Source organism: Oncorhynchus mykiss, chromosome 2, assembly GCF_013265735.2.
Source record: "Oncorhynchus mykiss isolate Arlee chromosome 2, USDA_OmykA_1.1, whole genome shotgun sequence".
Lineage (NCBI taxonomy): Eukaryota > Metazoa > Chordata > Actinopteri > Salmoniformes > Salmonidae > Oncorhynchus > Oncorhynchus mykiss.
Genome location: NC_048566.1, coordinates 98422245 through 98437646, shown reverse-complemented (window position 1 = coordinate 98437646; position 15402 = coordinate 98422245). Strand labels below are relative to the sequence as shown.

At 36.8% G+C, this 15402-nt stretch overlaps 1 protein-coding gene across 2 annotated transcripts; it reads left to right on the top strand.

Annotated features, from left to right (window-relative positions):
- The first annotated feature begins 10988 nt into the window (after positions 1–10988).
- Positions 10989–13632, top strand: lmo2 (LIM domain only 2 (rhombotin-like 1)). Of its 2 annotated transcripts, NM_001160508.1 has the most exon segments (4): positions 11272–11645; positions 12175–12390; positions 12692–12937; positions 12991–13307. In NM_001160508.1, coding segments are annotated over 3 exon segments (480 nt in total). In that variant the 5' UTR covers positions 11272–11604; the 3' UTR covers positions 12915–12937; positions 12991–13307.
- The last annotated feature ends 1770 nt before the right edge of the window (positions 13633–15402 follow it).

Below are 15402 nucleotides of genomic sequence, written 5' to 3'. Positions count from 1 at the left end.
CATGTAGTTACAGTATATTATAACATGTTACCATGTAGTTACAGTATATTATAACGTGTTGTCATGTTACCATGTAGTTACAGTATATTATAACGTGTTACCATGTAGTTACAGTATATTATAACATGTTACCATGTAGTTACAGTATATTATAACGTGTTGTCATGTTACCATGTAGTTACAGTATATTATAACATGTTACCATGTAGTTACAGTATATTATAACATGTTGTCATGTAGTTACAGTATATTATAACATGTTACCATGTAGTTACAGTATATTATAACATGTTACCATGTAGTTACAGTATATTATAACATGTTGTCATGTTACCATGTAGTTACAGTATATTATAACATGTTATCATGTTACCATGTAGTTACAGTATATTATAACATGTTATCATGTTACCATGTAGTTACAGTATATTATAACATGTTACCATGTAGTTACAGTATATTATAACATGTTGTCATGTTACCATGTAGTTACAGTATATTATAACATGTTATCATGTTACCATGTAGTTACAGTATATTATAACGTGTTACCATGTAGTTACAGTATATTATAACATGTTACCATGTAGTTACAGTATATTATAACATGTTATCATGTTACCATGTAGTTACAGTATATTATAACATGTTACCATGTAGTTACAGTATATTATAACATGTTATCATGTTACCATGTAGTTACAGTATATTATAACATGTTGTCATGTTACCATGTAGTTACAGTATATTATAACATGTTACCATGTAGTTACAGTATATTATAACGTGTTGTCATGTTACCATGTAGTTACAGTATATTATAACATGTTACCATGTAGTTACAGTATATTATAACGTGTTGTCATGTTACCATGTAGTTACAGTATATTATAACATGTTACCATGTAGTTACAGTATATTATAACGTGTTGTCATGTTACCATGTAGTTACAGTATATTATAACATGTTACCATGTAGTTACAGTATATTATAACATGTTACCATGTAGTTACAGTATATTATAACATGTTATCATGTTACCATGTAGTTACAGTATATTTTAACATGTTGTCATGTTACCATGTAGTTACAGTATATTATAACGTGTTGTCATGTAGTTACAGTATATTATAACATGTTGTCATGTAGTTACAGTATATTATAACATGTTACCATGTAGTTACAGTATATTATAACGGGTTACCATGTAGTTACAGTATATTATAACTTGTTACCATGTAGTTACAGTATATTATAACATGTTGTCATGTTACCATGTAGTTACAGTATATTATAACGTGTTACCATGTAGTTACAGTATATTATAACATGTTGTCATGTAGTTACAGTATATTATAACGTGTTACCATGTAGTTACAGTATATTATAACGTGTTACCATGTAGTTACAGTATATTATAACATGTTGTCATGTAGTTACAGTATATTATAACGTGTTGTCATGTTACCATGTAGTTACAGTATATTATAACGTGTTACCATGTAGTTACAGTATATTATAACATGTTGTCATGTTACCATGTAGTTACAGTATATTATAACATGTTACCATGTAGTTACAGTATATTATAACGTGTTACCATGTAGTTACAGTATATTATAACATGTTATCATGTAGTTACAGTATATTATAACGTGTTACCATGTAGTTACAGTATATTATAACGTGTTACCATGTAGTTACAGTATATTATAACATGTTATCATGTTACCATGTAGTTACAGTATATTATAACATGTTACCATGTAGTTACAGTATATTATAACATGTTATCATGTTACCATGTAGTTACAGTATATTATAACATGTTACCATGTAGTTACAGTATATTATAACATGTTATCATGTTACCATGTAGTTACAGTATATTATAACATGTTACCATGTAGTTACAGTATATTATAACATGTTATCATGTAGTTACAGTATATTATAACATGTTACCATGTAGTTACAGTATATTATAACATGTTACCATGTAGTTACAGTATATTATAACATGTTGTCATGTTACCATGTAGTTACAGTATATTATAACATGTTGTCATGTTACCATGTAGTTACAGTATATTATAACGTGTTACCATGTAGTTACAGTATATTATAACATGTTATCATGTAGTTACAGTATATTATAACGTGTTACCATGTAGTTACAGTATATTATAACATGTTATCATGTTACCATGTAGTTACAGTATATTATAACATGTTACCATGTAGTTACAGTATATTATAACATGTTATCATGTTACCATGTAGTTACAGTATATTATAACATGTTACCATGTAGTTACAGTATATTATAACATGTTGTCATGTAGTTACAGTATATTATAACATGTTACCATGTAGTTACAGTATATTATAACATGTTATCATGTTACCATGTAGTTACAGTATATTATAACGTGTTACCATGTAGTTACAGTATATTATAACATGTTACCATGTAGTTACAGTATATTATAACGTGTTACCATGTAGTTACAGTATATTATAACATGTTATCATGTTACCATGTAGTTACAGTATATTATAACATGTTACCATGTAGTTACAGTATATTATAACGTGTTGTCATGTTACCATGTAGTTACAGTATATTATAACATGTTACCATGTAGTTACAGTATATTATAACGTGTTGTCATGTTACCATGTAGTTACAGTATATTATAACGTGTTGTCATGTTACCATGTAGTTACAGTATATTATAACATGTTACCATGTAGTTACAGTATATTATAACGTGTTACCATGTAGTTACAGTATATTATAACATGTTGTCATGTTACCATGTAGTTACAGTATATTATAACATGTTGTCATGTAGTTACAGTATATTATAACATGTTACCATGTAGTTACAGTATATTATAACGTGTTACCATGTAGTTACAGTATATTATAACATGTTACCATGTAGTTACAGTATATTATAACATGTTGTCATGTAGTTACAGTATATTATAACATGTTACCATGTAGTTACAGTATATTATAACATGTTACCATGTAGTTACAGTATATTATAACATGTTACCATGTAGTTACAGTATATTATAACATGTTACCATGTAGTTACAGTATATTATAACATGTTACCATGTAGTTACAGTATATTATAACATGTTGTCATGTAGTTACAGTATATTATAACATGTTACCATGTAGTTACAGTATATTATAACATGTTACCATGTAGTTACAGTATATTATAACATGTTACCACCATGTAGTTACAGTATATTATAACATGTTGTCATGTTACCATGTAGTTACAGTATATTATAACATGTTACCATGTAGTTACAGTATATTATAACGTGTTACCATGTAGTTACAGTATATTATAACATGTTGTCATGTTACCATGTAGTTACAGTATATTATAACATGTTATAATGTAGTTACAGTATATTATAACATGTTGTCATGTAGTTACAGTATATTATAACATGTTACCATGTAGTTACAGTATATTATAACATGTTACCATGTAGTTACAGTATATTATAACATGTTACCATGTAGTTACAGTATATTATAACGTGTTGTCATGTAGTTACAGTATATTATAACGTGTTGTCATGTAGTTACAGTATATTATAACGTGTTGTCATGTTACCATGTAGTTACAGTATATTATAACATGTTACCATGTAGTTACAGTATATTATAACGTGTTGTCATGTTACCATGTAGTTACAGTATATTATAACATGTTACCATGTAGTTACAGTATATTATAACATGTTACCATGTAGTTACAGTATATTATAACGTGTTACCATGTAGTTACAGTATATTATAACATGTTATCATGTTACCATGTAGTTACAGTATATTATAACATGTTACCATGTAGTTACAGTATATTATAACATGTTACCATGTAGTTACAGTATATTATAACGTGTTACCATGTAGTTACAGTATATTATAACTTGTTACCATGTAGTTACAGTATATTATAACATGTTGTCATGTAGTTACAGTATATTATAACATGTTACCATGTAGTTACAGTATATTATAACATGTTACCATGTAGTTACAGTATATTATAACATGTTACCATGTAGTTACAGTATATTATAACATGTTACCATGTAGTTACAGTATATTATAACATGTTACCATGTAGTTACAGTATATTATAACATGTTACCATGTAGTTACAGTATATTATAACATGTTGTCATGTTACCATGTAGTTACAGTATATTATAACATGTTGTCATGTAGTTACAGTATATTATAACGTGTTGTCATGTTACCATGTAGTTACAGTATATTATAACATGTTACCATGTAGTTACAGTATATTATAACATGTTGTCATGTTACCATGTAGTTACAGTATATTATAACATGTTACCATGTAGTTACAGTATATTATAACATGTTACCATGTAGTTACAGTATATTATAACATGTTGTCATGTTACCATGTAGTTACAGTATATTATAACATGTTGTCATGTAGTTACAGTATATTATAACATGTTACCATGTAGTTACAGTATATTATAACATGTTGTCATGTTACCATGTAGTTACAGTATATTATAACGTGTTGTCATGTAGTTACAGTATATTATAACGTGTTGTCATGTAGTTACAGTATATTATAACGTGTTGTCATGTAGTTACAGTATATTATAACGTGTTGTCATGTAGTTACAGTATATTATAACGTGTTGTCATGTTACCATGTAGTTACAGTATATTATAACGTGTTACCATGTAGTTACAGTATATTATAACGTGTTGTCATGTTACCATGTAGTTACAGTATATTATAACATGTTGTCATGTAGTTACAGTATATTATAACATGTTACCATGTAGTTACAGTATATTATAACATGTTGTCATGTAGTTACAGTATATTATAACGTGTTACCATGTAGTTACAGTATATTGTAACCTGTTGTCACACCATTTGTTTTAGAAGCAGTAAAGGAAACCCTAGAGGACTAATGGATTCCTTTCCACCTATTGAACTCAGAACAACAAACCAGGGTTGTGGTCGTTAAAGTTGCATTCTGCAGTTGTGACATCCATTTATGGACATATAAATCAATGATAGTATGCACCCATTGATTACTGAAGAATATCACTTAAAAATGCCTCAAAGTAAATTAACAATAAATTAATTTACTTTAGTAAATTAACAATTGTGGTATAACCTCAAAACATGATATCATGGATGGTCAATCCTTGCATCTATAGCTCTGTTTTTAAATTTGAGAGTGGTTACATTTCTCCAGCGCCATCCCTCAGCCTTTTACCAAAACCGTGACGGGGACACACTTTGTTACTGTTTCAACTGCTGATTCCCACTTTTAGCACCAAAATGGACTGAAACATTTAGGGACTATCTAGACTTGCACAGTAAGAAAAGCTCACTTTCTGTTTCCTGTTGCATGCCCTAATGTACAGACCTCAATTTTCTCAAGTGCTCTATCAGCCTCGTCAGCCGCCTATCAGTTTGAGCCAACTGCAGTCAGACAGCGGAGTCAGTGGAGCGATTGAGAGTAAGCGGTAGAAAAAGTAGGCCTGACCCCTCCCAGGAAAGCTTCGGCTCTTCTTCTGTGATGTAAAATTGCGCAACTAAGATCTACTCTGCAAAAACAAATGTATGACAGATTTCTTGAGTTATTTTAGATGAATTCAGACTATTTTGAGGAAGTGCATACTGGCTACGGCGTCTCAAAATGGACAAGCAGTACTATTGTCACTTTTTTTTCTTGTTTATCAAACAAAGGTTTTTAAGAGAGTATGCGAGCACACTCGTTCGGTTCGCTAGGCACCAGCCGAACTGAAGCGTGCTGACACCTTTAGTTATTGCACATCCTTCTAGGCCTGCCCTGTCAAATCCACAGGAAATGGTGAATGGTTTTAAGTAGTGGATTCATCTTCACAGCAGCACCAACTGTTGGGGATATGCTGACTGCGTTGTCACAAAGTCTTTGGATTTTCTGCCATAGCCCTTGGAAGACTAGACTACAGTCTTAGACAAATGTTTTTAAATGTATTCATCAACTGTCCCCATAGGAGAACACTTTTTGGTTCTAGGTCAAAACCCGTTTCTGTTCCAGGTAGAACCATTTTGGGTTCCATGTAGAACCTTCTGTGGAAAGGGTTCTACGTGGAATTCAAACGGTTCTACTTGGAACCAAAAGGGTTCTCCCTGGATCAACAAAGGTTCTCCTATGGGGACAGCCGATTAACCTTCTTAAGTTCTAGATAGCACCTTTTTAGTGTGCCACTGTATATGATGAAGCTTGTGTTGTTGGTTTCTCTGGATAAGGGCATCATGATTCCCCTTTTCCATCAAAGGATCCATGAGCACCAACATGTAAAGTTAATAGGAGCACATCAAATTGGGTTTTGGGTTTCAAAGAAATCTTCATTCAGAGCAGATACAGTGCTTTGCGAAAGTATTCGGCCCCCTTGAACTTTGCGACCTTTTGCCACATTTCAGGCTTCAAACATAAAGATATAAAACTGTATTTTTTTGTGAAGAATCAACAACAAGTGGGACACAATCATGAAGTGGAACGACATTTATTGGATATTTCAAACTTTTTTAACAAATCAAAAACTGAAAAATTGGGCGTGCAAAATTATTCAGCCCCTTTACTTTCAGTGCAGCAAACTCTCTCCAGAAGTTCAGTGAGGATCTCTGAATGATCCAATGTTGACCTAAATGACTAATGATGATAAATACAATCCACCTGTATGTAATCAAGTCTCCGTATAAATGCACCTGCACTGTGATAGTCTCAGAGGTCCGTCAAAAGCGCAGAGAGCATCATGAAGAACAAGGAACACACCAGGCAGGTCCGAGATACTGTTGTGAAGAAGTTTAAAGCCGGATTTGGATACAAAAAGATTTCCCAAGCTTTGAACATCCCAAGGAGCACTGTGCAAGCGATAATATTGAAATGGAAGGAGTATCAGACCACTGCAAATCTACCAAGACCTGGCCGTCCCTCTAAACTTTCAGCTCATACAAGGAGAAGACTGATCAGAGATGCAGCCAAGAGGCCCATGATCACTCTGGATGAACTGCAGAGATCTACAGCTGAGGTGGGAGACTCTGTCCATAGGACAACAATCAGTCGTATATTGCACAAATCTGGCCTTTATGGAAGAGTGGCAAGAAGAAAGCCATTTCTTAAAGATATCCATAAAAAGTGTTGTTTAAAGTTTGCCACAAGCCACCTGGGAGACACACCAAACATGTGGAAGAAGGTGCTCTGGTCAGATGAAACCAAAATTGAACTTTTTGGCAACAATGCAAAACGTTATGTTTGGCGTAAAAGCAACACAGCTGAACACACCATCCCCACTGTCAAACATGGTGGTGGCAGCATCATGGTTTGGGCCTGCTTTTCTTCAGCAGGGACAGGGAAGATGGTTCAAATTGATGGGAAGATGGATGGAGCCAAATACAGGACCATTCTGGAAGAAAACCTGATGGAGTCTGCAAAAGACCTGAGACTGGGATGGAGATTTATCTTCCAACAAGACAATGATCCAAAACATAAAGCAACATCTACAATGGAATGGTTCAAAAATAAACATATCCAGGTGTTAGAATGGCCAAGTCAAAGTCCAGACCTGAATCCAATCGAGAATCTGTGGAAAGAACTGAAAACTGCTGTTCACAAATGCTCTCCATCCAACCTCACTGAGCTCGAGCTGTTTTGCAAGGAGGAATGGGAAAAAATTTCAGTCTCTCGATGTGCAAAACTGATAGAGACATACCCCAAGCGACTTACAGTTGTAATCGCAGCAAAAGGTGGCGCTACAAAGTATTAACTTAAGGGGGCTGAATAATTTTGCACGCCCAATTTTTCAGTTTTTGATTTGTTAAAAAAGTTTGAAATATTCAATAAATGTCGTTCCACTTCATGATTGTGTCCCACTTGTTGTTGATTCTTCACAAAAAACTATAGTTTTATATCTTTATGTTTGAAGCCTGAAATGTGGCAAAAGGTCGCAAAGTTCAAGGGGGCCGAATACTTTCGCAAGGCACTGTATTTAACCGTATAAAAAAGAAAGTAGTCTCATAAAAACCTGAGGTAGATTTGACCGTATTTCCATTAACCAAAGTTTGCATCTGCACAGTTCTTCCACAAAATTTGTTTTTGGACACTTTTCTGAGGAATTTGTTAAAAGTAGTCCTGTGTGTAGAGTTGTATGGTTTGTTGAACTTTTAACTCAATGATTTTTGTTTGAAATACAATTTAGAGTGAAAAAAACGTAGTCAAGGCATAACTCCAAAATCTATTTTCGTAGACATCATAAGTTCTTCTCCAAATCACTTGTCATCAGATAAGATAAAACCCTATTTCAAATAAAGGTTCCAAGATTCCTGTCTAACCAAATGTCTTGGTTGGTGTTCTAGAACTCATTAGCCTCTTAAGATTCCTGTCTAACCAAATGTCTTGGTTGGTGTTCTAGAACTCATTAGCCCCTTAAGATTCCTGTCTAACCAAATGTCTTGGTTGGTGTTCTAGAACTCATTAGCCTCTTAAGATTCCTGTCTAACCAAATGTATTGGTTGGTGTTCTAGAACTCATTAGCCTCTTAAGATTCCTGTCTAACCAAATGTCTTGGTTTGTGTTCTAGAACTCATTAGCCTCTTAAGATTCCTGTCTAACCAAATGTCTTGGTTGGTGTTCTAGAACTCATTAGCCCCTTAAGATTCCTGTCTAACCAAATGTCTTGGTTGGTGTTCTAGAACTCATTAGCCTCTTAAGATTCCTGTCTAACCAAATGTATTGGTTGGTGTTCTAGAACTCATTAGCCTCTTAAGATTCCTGTCTAACCAAATGTCTTGGTTTGTGTTCTAGAACTCATTAGCCTCTTAAGATTCCTGTCTAACCAAATGTCTTGGTTGGTGTTCTAGAACTCATTAGCCCCTTAAGATTCCTGTCTAACCAAATGTCTTGGTTGGTGTTCTAGAACTCATTAGCCTCTTAATTAAGATTCATGTCTAACCAAATGTCTTGGTTGGTGTTCTAGAACTCATTAGCCTCTTAAGATTCCTGTCTAACCAAATGTCTTGGTTGGTGTTCTAGAACTCATTAGCCCCTTAAGATTCCTGTCTAACCAAATGTCTTGGTTAGTGTTCTAGAACTCATTAGCCTCTTAATTAAGATTCCTGTCTAACCAAATGTCTTGGTTGGTGTTCTAGAACTCATTAGCCTCTTAAGATTCCTGTCTAACCAAATGTCTTGGTTGGTGTTCTATAACTCATTAGCCTCTTAAGATTCCTGTCTAACCAAATGTCTTGGTTGGTGTTCTAGAACTCATTAGCCTCTTAAGATTCCTGTCTAACCAAATGTCTTGTTTGGTGTTCTAGAACTCATTAGCCCCTTAAGATTCCTGTCTAACCAAATGTCTTGGTTAGTGTTCTAGAACTCATTAGCCTCTTAATTAAGATTCCTGTCTAACCAAATGTCTTGGTTGGTGTTCTAGAACTCATTAGCCTCTTAAGATTCCTGTCTAACCAAATGTCTTGGTTTGTGTTCTAGAACTCATTAGCCTCTTAAGATTCCTGTCTAACCAAATGTCTTGGTTGGTGTTCTAGAACTCATTAGCCTCTTAAGATTCCTGTCTAACTAAATGTCTTGGTTGGTGTTCTAGAACTCATTAGCCTCTTAAGATTCCTGTCTAACCAAATGTCTTGGTTGGTGTTCTAAAACTCATTAACTGTGAATTGTGTTCCGTTCTGTGATCATGTAACTCTGAATAGTAATCTCTCTGTCTCTCAAAGCTGTTCTGCATTAGATCTCCACTAGACATAGCTGTGCTCCGGGGCCTTCTCAGCTCTGCTTCTGTCTCTGTGTGGTCACTGGGCCTACACAACAAAACCCACAACACAACCTAACAGCCAGAATCTAGCCACAGGCTGTAATCGACCTACATTTAACCAAGCATCTGCCTGGGGAGGAGTACACTCAGCCTAGCCTGAGTGCCAGCTTGAGTGGCATGACAATGAGTGACAATGAGTTGGCATGATAGCACAAACAGACTGGCACTCTCAGGCTGTATTCGGTCCACCCACCATCAGCAGTAGTGTAACAGTGGAAATTGGGGTTGATGATGATTGATTATTAATGCCTGACAAGTGTGTATAAACCGGGTGTTGCAGTAGGCAAGGTGCTTTATCTCTCAGCTCAGTCCAACTGCTGTGTGTGTCTCCCTCCCTCTAACAGCCAGCCTTGCCTGGGACCCTGGCAGCAGATAAGAGGAAGGCTCCCTGAGGACGTTGGTTGAGGATGGGTGTAAGAACACAGATTATACAGAGAGAGATAGGGAGTCTTTCTGCTGGTTAAATAAACCTTTTTTTTTTGGACATGAGAGTTGTAGATCCCGTTTTCAGACTGTAATGATATATATGCATGTTAACCAAGTCCAATGCTCCTATAACGCAGATGTTACTCCTCCAATGTGATATCATAAAACTGCTGAGAAAAAGCCCTGTCCAATAGAACACGTACCATGGCACATTTCAACATGCTTTTCAATAAAAGGCAATGGACACACCATCAAGGCTCATGATAATCCAACCTGGGGTTTTCCACCAGGAGCTGCTGTACTCAGAGCAATGTATTTATGTTATGATTGCTCCTCATTTTATTTTGACTGTTGGGTAATTGACCTATTAGGAATGAAACAAACAATAAATAAACAGGCACTAATAAGACTACCACACAGTGCAGTGAGAATGTTTCACACAAATAAGCTAAAATGCTTTTATTTATCTCACTTGTGTTGCCATTTAGATATATAGACACCACTTGAACTCGAGGCAACACTTCGTGACCCCAAGTTCTGTCACGACTTACTTCTTCAATCATGCATGAAGGAGTTGAGCTCTCGAGCTCTGCTCTGGGCTGGCTATCTGTCGCTTTAAGAGCGATTTCCCCCCATTGTCAAGTAGTCGTGAGCAGGAAGGGTGAAACGAAACCAGAGACCGAGCTAGGGGGCAGGAGCTGGTATTTAAAAGCACGACGCAGCCGCTCAATAACGGAACCGCGGTAACGTTCATTCTCAGGACAGAGCGCGTCTGGAGAAGAAGGGAATATAAATAAGAACTGAAGAGGAAAGGGAGACTCAGTCAAGCAACCTTTGCTGATTTTAATTATTCTAGTGTTTGAAGACATATATACAGTCGCAATGGAATAAAAAAAATGCACTTATGAAAGACGAAGGCTACACCGAATTTCACCGCGGTTTCTCAATTGCCTGAGGAAATGTACAGAATAGCCTCCATCATTGAAAATGCGTCACATGTCAGGATGATCTTCGTTGGACATAGACTGCTGATTGAAATTATGTCATATAAAATGAAGGCAAATTCCGCGCGCAACTGACGTCTAGGGCGACATTATATCAGAGCAGGTGCAGTGTGTGTCCCTTCGAGATTTACCGTTACACGCGTGTTCCGAAGATTTAACTGTGACCGTGGTGTGGGCCTGCCAGGTTGATCACAGAGAAGAGAAGCGGGAACATCTTGATGTCAACCTGAGAAATAAAACATACTGGGAAAATGTCATCTGCAATTGAAAGGAAGACGATGGAGGCTAACGAGTAAGTGACGTACCAGTCGGCTGTTTCAATGAAATATAATAGAATAGGCTATAATAGAATCTTAGGACCTTCAATGTTGACTTGATACTGCTGTAGAATGTCTTATTACGCAAATTACAATAGTTGCTTGGAAATAAGCAAACGCAATAGGCCAGTGGCAGTTTCCAAAGTCTCTTCAGAATATAATCCAATTCAAATACAACATCATGAAAGAACCAATTGAAAAAGGAAGCACCAATAAATGGGAAAGGGATCATTATAAAGAACGATATAAGTCTATTTAGAAGGCTGATGAATGTCGTGACCTTTTGTCAGTACATAGTTTGGCTGTATGAACAGGTCATAGGGATTATGTGCTGCACTCACTGGTATATAGGTCAATGGCTCCATCCTGTGGGTTAAACTAATAATAATATGTGCATATTACATGGTAGAACACACACACACACACACACACACACACAGCCTTCTTATTATGGACTTGTATTCTTCCATTTCCTCATCTGTCTCTTGTCCTTGTTCCCCCTAGGGAGCCGGTGGACGAGGTGTTACAGATGGCCCCGTCCCTCCTGAACTGTGGGGGTTGCCAGCAGAGCATCGGGGACAGGTTCTTCCTGAAAGCCATAGAGAAGTACTGGCATGAGGACTGTCTGAGCTGTGACCTGTGTGGCTGCAGACTGGGAGAGGTGGGACGAAGACTCTACTACAAACTGGGACGTAAGCTCTGTCGCAGAGACTACCTCAGGTTAGACACTTTATAGTTGACATTTACCATATACCCTCACCCCAAAAATTGAGTTAAGATATTTTGCTGTTGGGCACACCCCAAGAGTCAATAAGTAATTGAAATCCTGCCCATATAAATTATTTAATAAATAATTTAAATGAATTTAAATTTAAATGTAAATTTAAATTATTTTAAATGTTTCCAAAATTCATACAAATATGACAAAATATTAATTAGTCAATAGCATGTAAACTCTTTATGATGGTTTATTAATGCTTATCCATGGAAGTTATACACCTTCATCTCCCTTCCCTCCCAGGCTGTTTGGACAGGACGGGCTGTGTGCTAGCTGTGAGAAGAGAATCAGAGCGTTTGAGATGACCATGCGTGTGAGGGACAAGGTCTACCACCTGGAGTGTTTTAAATGCGCGGCCTGCCAGAAACACTTCTGTGTCGGGGACCGTTACTTGCTCATCAACTCAGACATTGTGTGTGAGCAGGACATCTTTGAGTGGACCAAACTCAACAACAACATGGTTTAGCAGATTCATGAACACTCTAGAACATTCTACAACACTTTAGAACACCTCAAAAACAAGGTGTAGAACACTCTAGAACATTCTACAACACTCCAGAGCACCTCAAAAACATGTTGTAGAAAACTCTAGAACATTGTAGAACACAAAGATGAGATGGTTTTGATTGTGATCGTGATCTCTCCATTTGGGATCAACAGCATGATAAAATATCTCCAGATGTACAGCAAGATAATAGATCTCAAACTTTCGGACAAAGGTCGCCACATACAGGCTCTCTTGTACCTCTCAAATCTGTTAGATGTTTGAAGAGAGTTGTTTCACCATTGATCTGTACTGGAGGCTAAATGAAGGCTCGATCCACCAGTGAATGGAGAACTGGTTCCACCCTTTCAATGCAAAAAAAAAGGAAAATGTAATAATGCAATAATCTATGTGCTCATTGCAGAAATCTCAATATTTCTTGTATCATACAGTTGTAATAGAGATTTGCTCATTGATCTAAATGATGAGCGATGTCACTGGAATTTGTTGTAGTCCAACACTGTTATTTCACCTCTAGAGAAATATGTATTATGACATTTGTTATGAATATATATAAAGTGTTATGTCCAAAAAGGTCTGGTCCATTCCAAAGTAATACATTCGTAAAGTAAAGGTCTGTTTGGGGAGTCCACATGCGCCCCCTAGTGGCCAAGTTCAAAATACAAGTTTCCAATCTTTATGTGTTTTTCTTTTGTTTCAATATGGCTCATAAACTTTGGGATATTTGTTATATATATCTGTTTAATTAAACCCTCATTAAAATATGTTACATTTAGTAGACCACGGATCCTCGCTTTTCAGAGGATACATTTTATATTCGTTGGCTGGAGCAAAGATAAAAAAAATTTAAAGTATCATATTTTTTTTATTTACACTACAAGAACAAAGGTATGTGGACACCTGCTCTTCGAACATCTCATTCCAAAATCATGGGCATTTAATATGGAGTTGTTCCCACCTTCGCTGCTATAACAGCCTCCACTCTTCTGGGAAGGCTTTCCACTAGATGTTGGAACATTGCTGCTATAACAGCCTCCACTCTTCTGGGAAGGTTTTCCACTAGATGTTGGAACATTGCTGCTATAACAGCCTCCACTCTTCTGGGAAGGCTTTCCACTAGATGTTGGAACATTGCTGCTATAACAGCCTCCACTCTTCTGGGAAGGCTTTCCACTAGATGTTGGAACATTGCTGCTATAACAGCCTCCACTCTTCTGGGAAGGCTTTCCACTAGATGTTGGAACATTGCTGCAGGGACTTGCTTCCATTCAGCCACAAGAGCATTAGTGAGGTCGGGCACTGATGTTGGGTGATTAGGCCTGGCTGGCAGTTGGCATTCCAATTCATCCCAAAGGTATTCGATGGGGTTGAGGTCAGGGCTCTGTGCAGGCTAGTCAAGTTCTTCCACACCGATCTCAACAAACCATTTCTGTATAGACCTCACTTTGTGCACGGGGGCATTGTCATGCTGTAACAGGAAAGGGCATTACCCAAACTGTTGCCGCAAAGTTGGGAGCACAGAATCATCTAGAATGTAACTGTACTGTTAAGATTTCCCTCCACTGGTATTAAGGTGCCTAGCCCGAACTATGAAAAACAACCCCAGACAATTATTCCTCCTAAACTAAACTTTAGAGTTGACACTATGCATTCGGGCAAGTAGCGTTCTCCTAGCAAACCCAGATTCATCAAACCCAGATTCATCAAACCCAGATTCATCAAATCCAGATTCATCCGTCGGACTGCCTGGTACTGAAGCGTGATCCAGGGGCAACACACTGCAGCTATATAGGACTTCCTGTAGGGACAACACACTGTAGCTATATAGCACTTCCTGTAGGGACAACACACTGCAGCTATATAGGACTTCCTGTAGGGACAACACAATGTATGTAACGGATGTGAAACGGCTAGCTTAGTTAGCGGTGCGCGCTAAATAGCGTTTCAATTGGTGACGTCACTCTGAGACCTTGAAGTAGTGGTTCCACTTGCTCTGCAAGGGCCGCGGCCTTTGTGGAGCGATGGGTAACGATGCTTTGTGGGTGACTGTTGTTGATGTGTGCAGAGGGTCCCTGGTTTGTGCCCGGGTATGGGCGAGGGGACGGTCTAAAGTTATACTGTTACATGTAGCTATATAGGACTTCCTGTAGGGACAACACACTGTAGCAATATCAAATCAAATTGTATTTGTTAAATCCACATGGTTAGCAGATGTTAATGCGAGTGTAGCGAAATGCTTGAAGAGCACTTCCTGCAGGGGCAACAAACTGAAGTGATATAGCACTTCCTGTAGAGGCAACACACTATAGTGATATAGCACTTCCTGTAGGGGAAAGACTCTGTAGCTATGTAGCACTTCCTGTAGGGACAACACACTGTAGCGATATAGCACTTCCTTTTAAAGGCAACACACTGTAGCTATATAGCACTTCTTGTAGGGGCAAAACAC

Excerpts from the sequence above, each read along its gene's own strand:
- lmo2 (XM_021617578.2), top strand. The coding sequence starts at position 11,605 with ATGTCATCTGCAATTGAAAGGAAGACGATGGAGGCTAACGA. Across the intron at positions 11,646-12,174 it reads AAGACGATGGAGGCTAACGA|GGAGCCGGTGGACGAGGTGT; the intron begins GTAAGTGACGTA and ends TGTTCCCCCTAG. Across the intron at positions 12,391-12,691 it reads TGTCGCAGAGACTACCTCAG|GCTGTTTGGACAGGACGGGC; the intron begins GTTAGACACTTT and ends CTTCCCTCCCAG.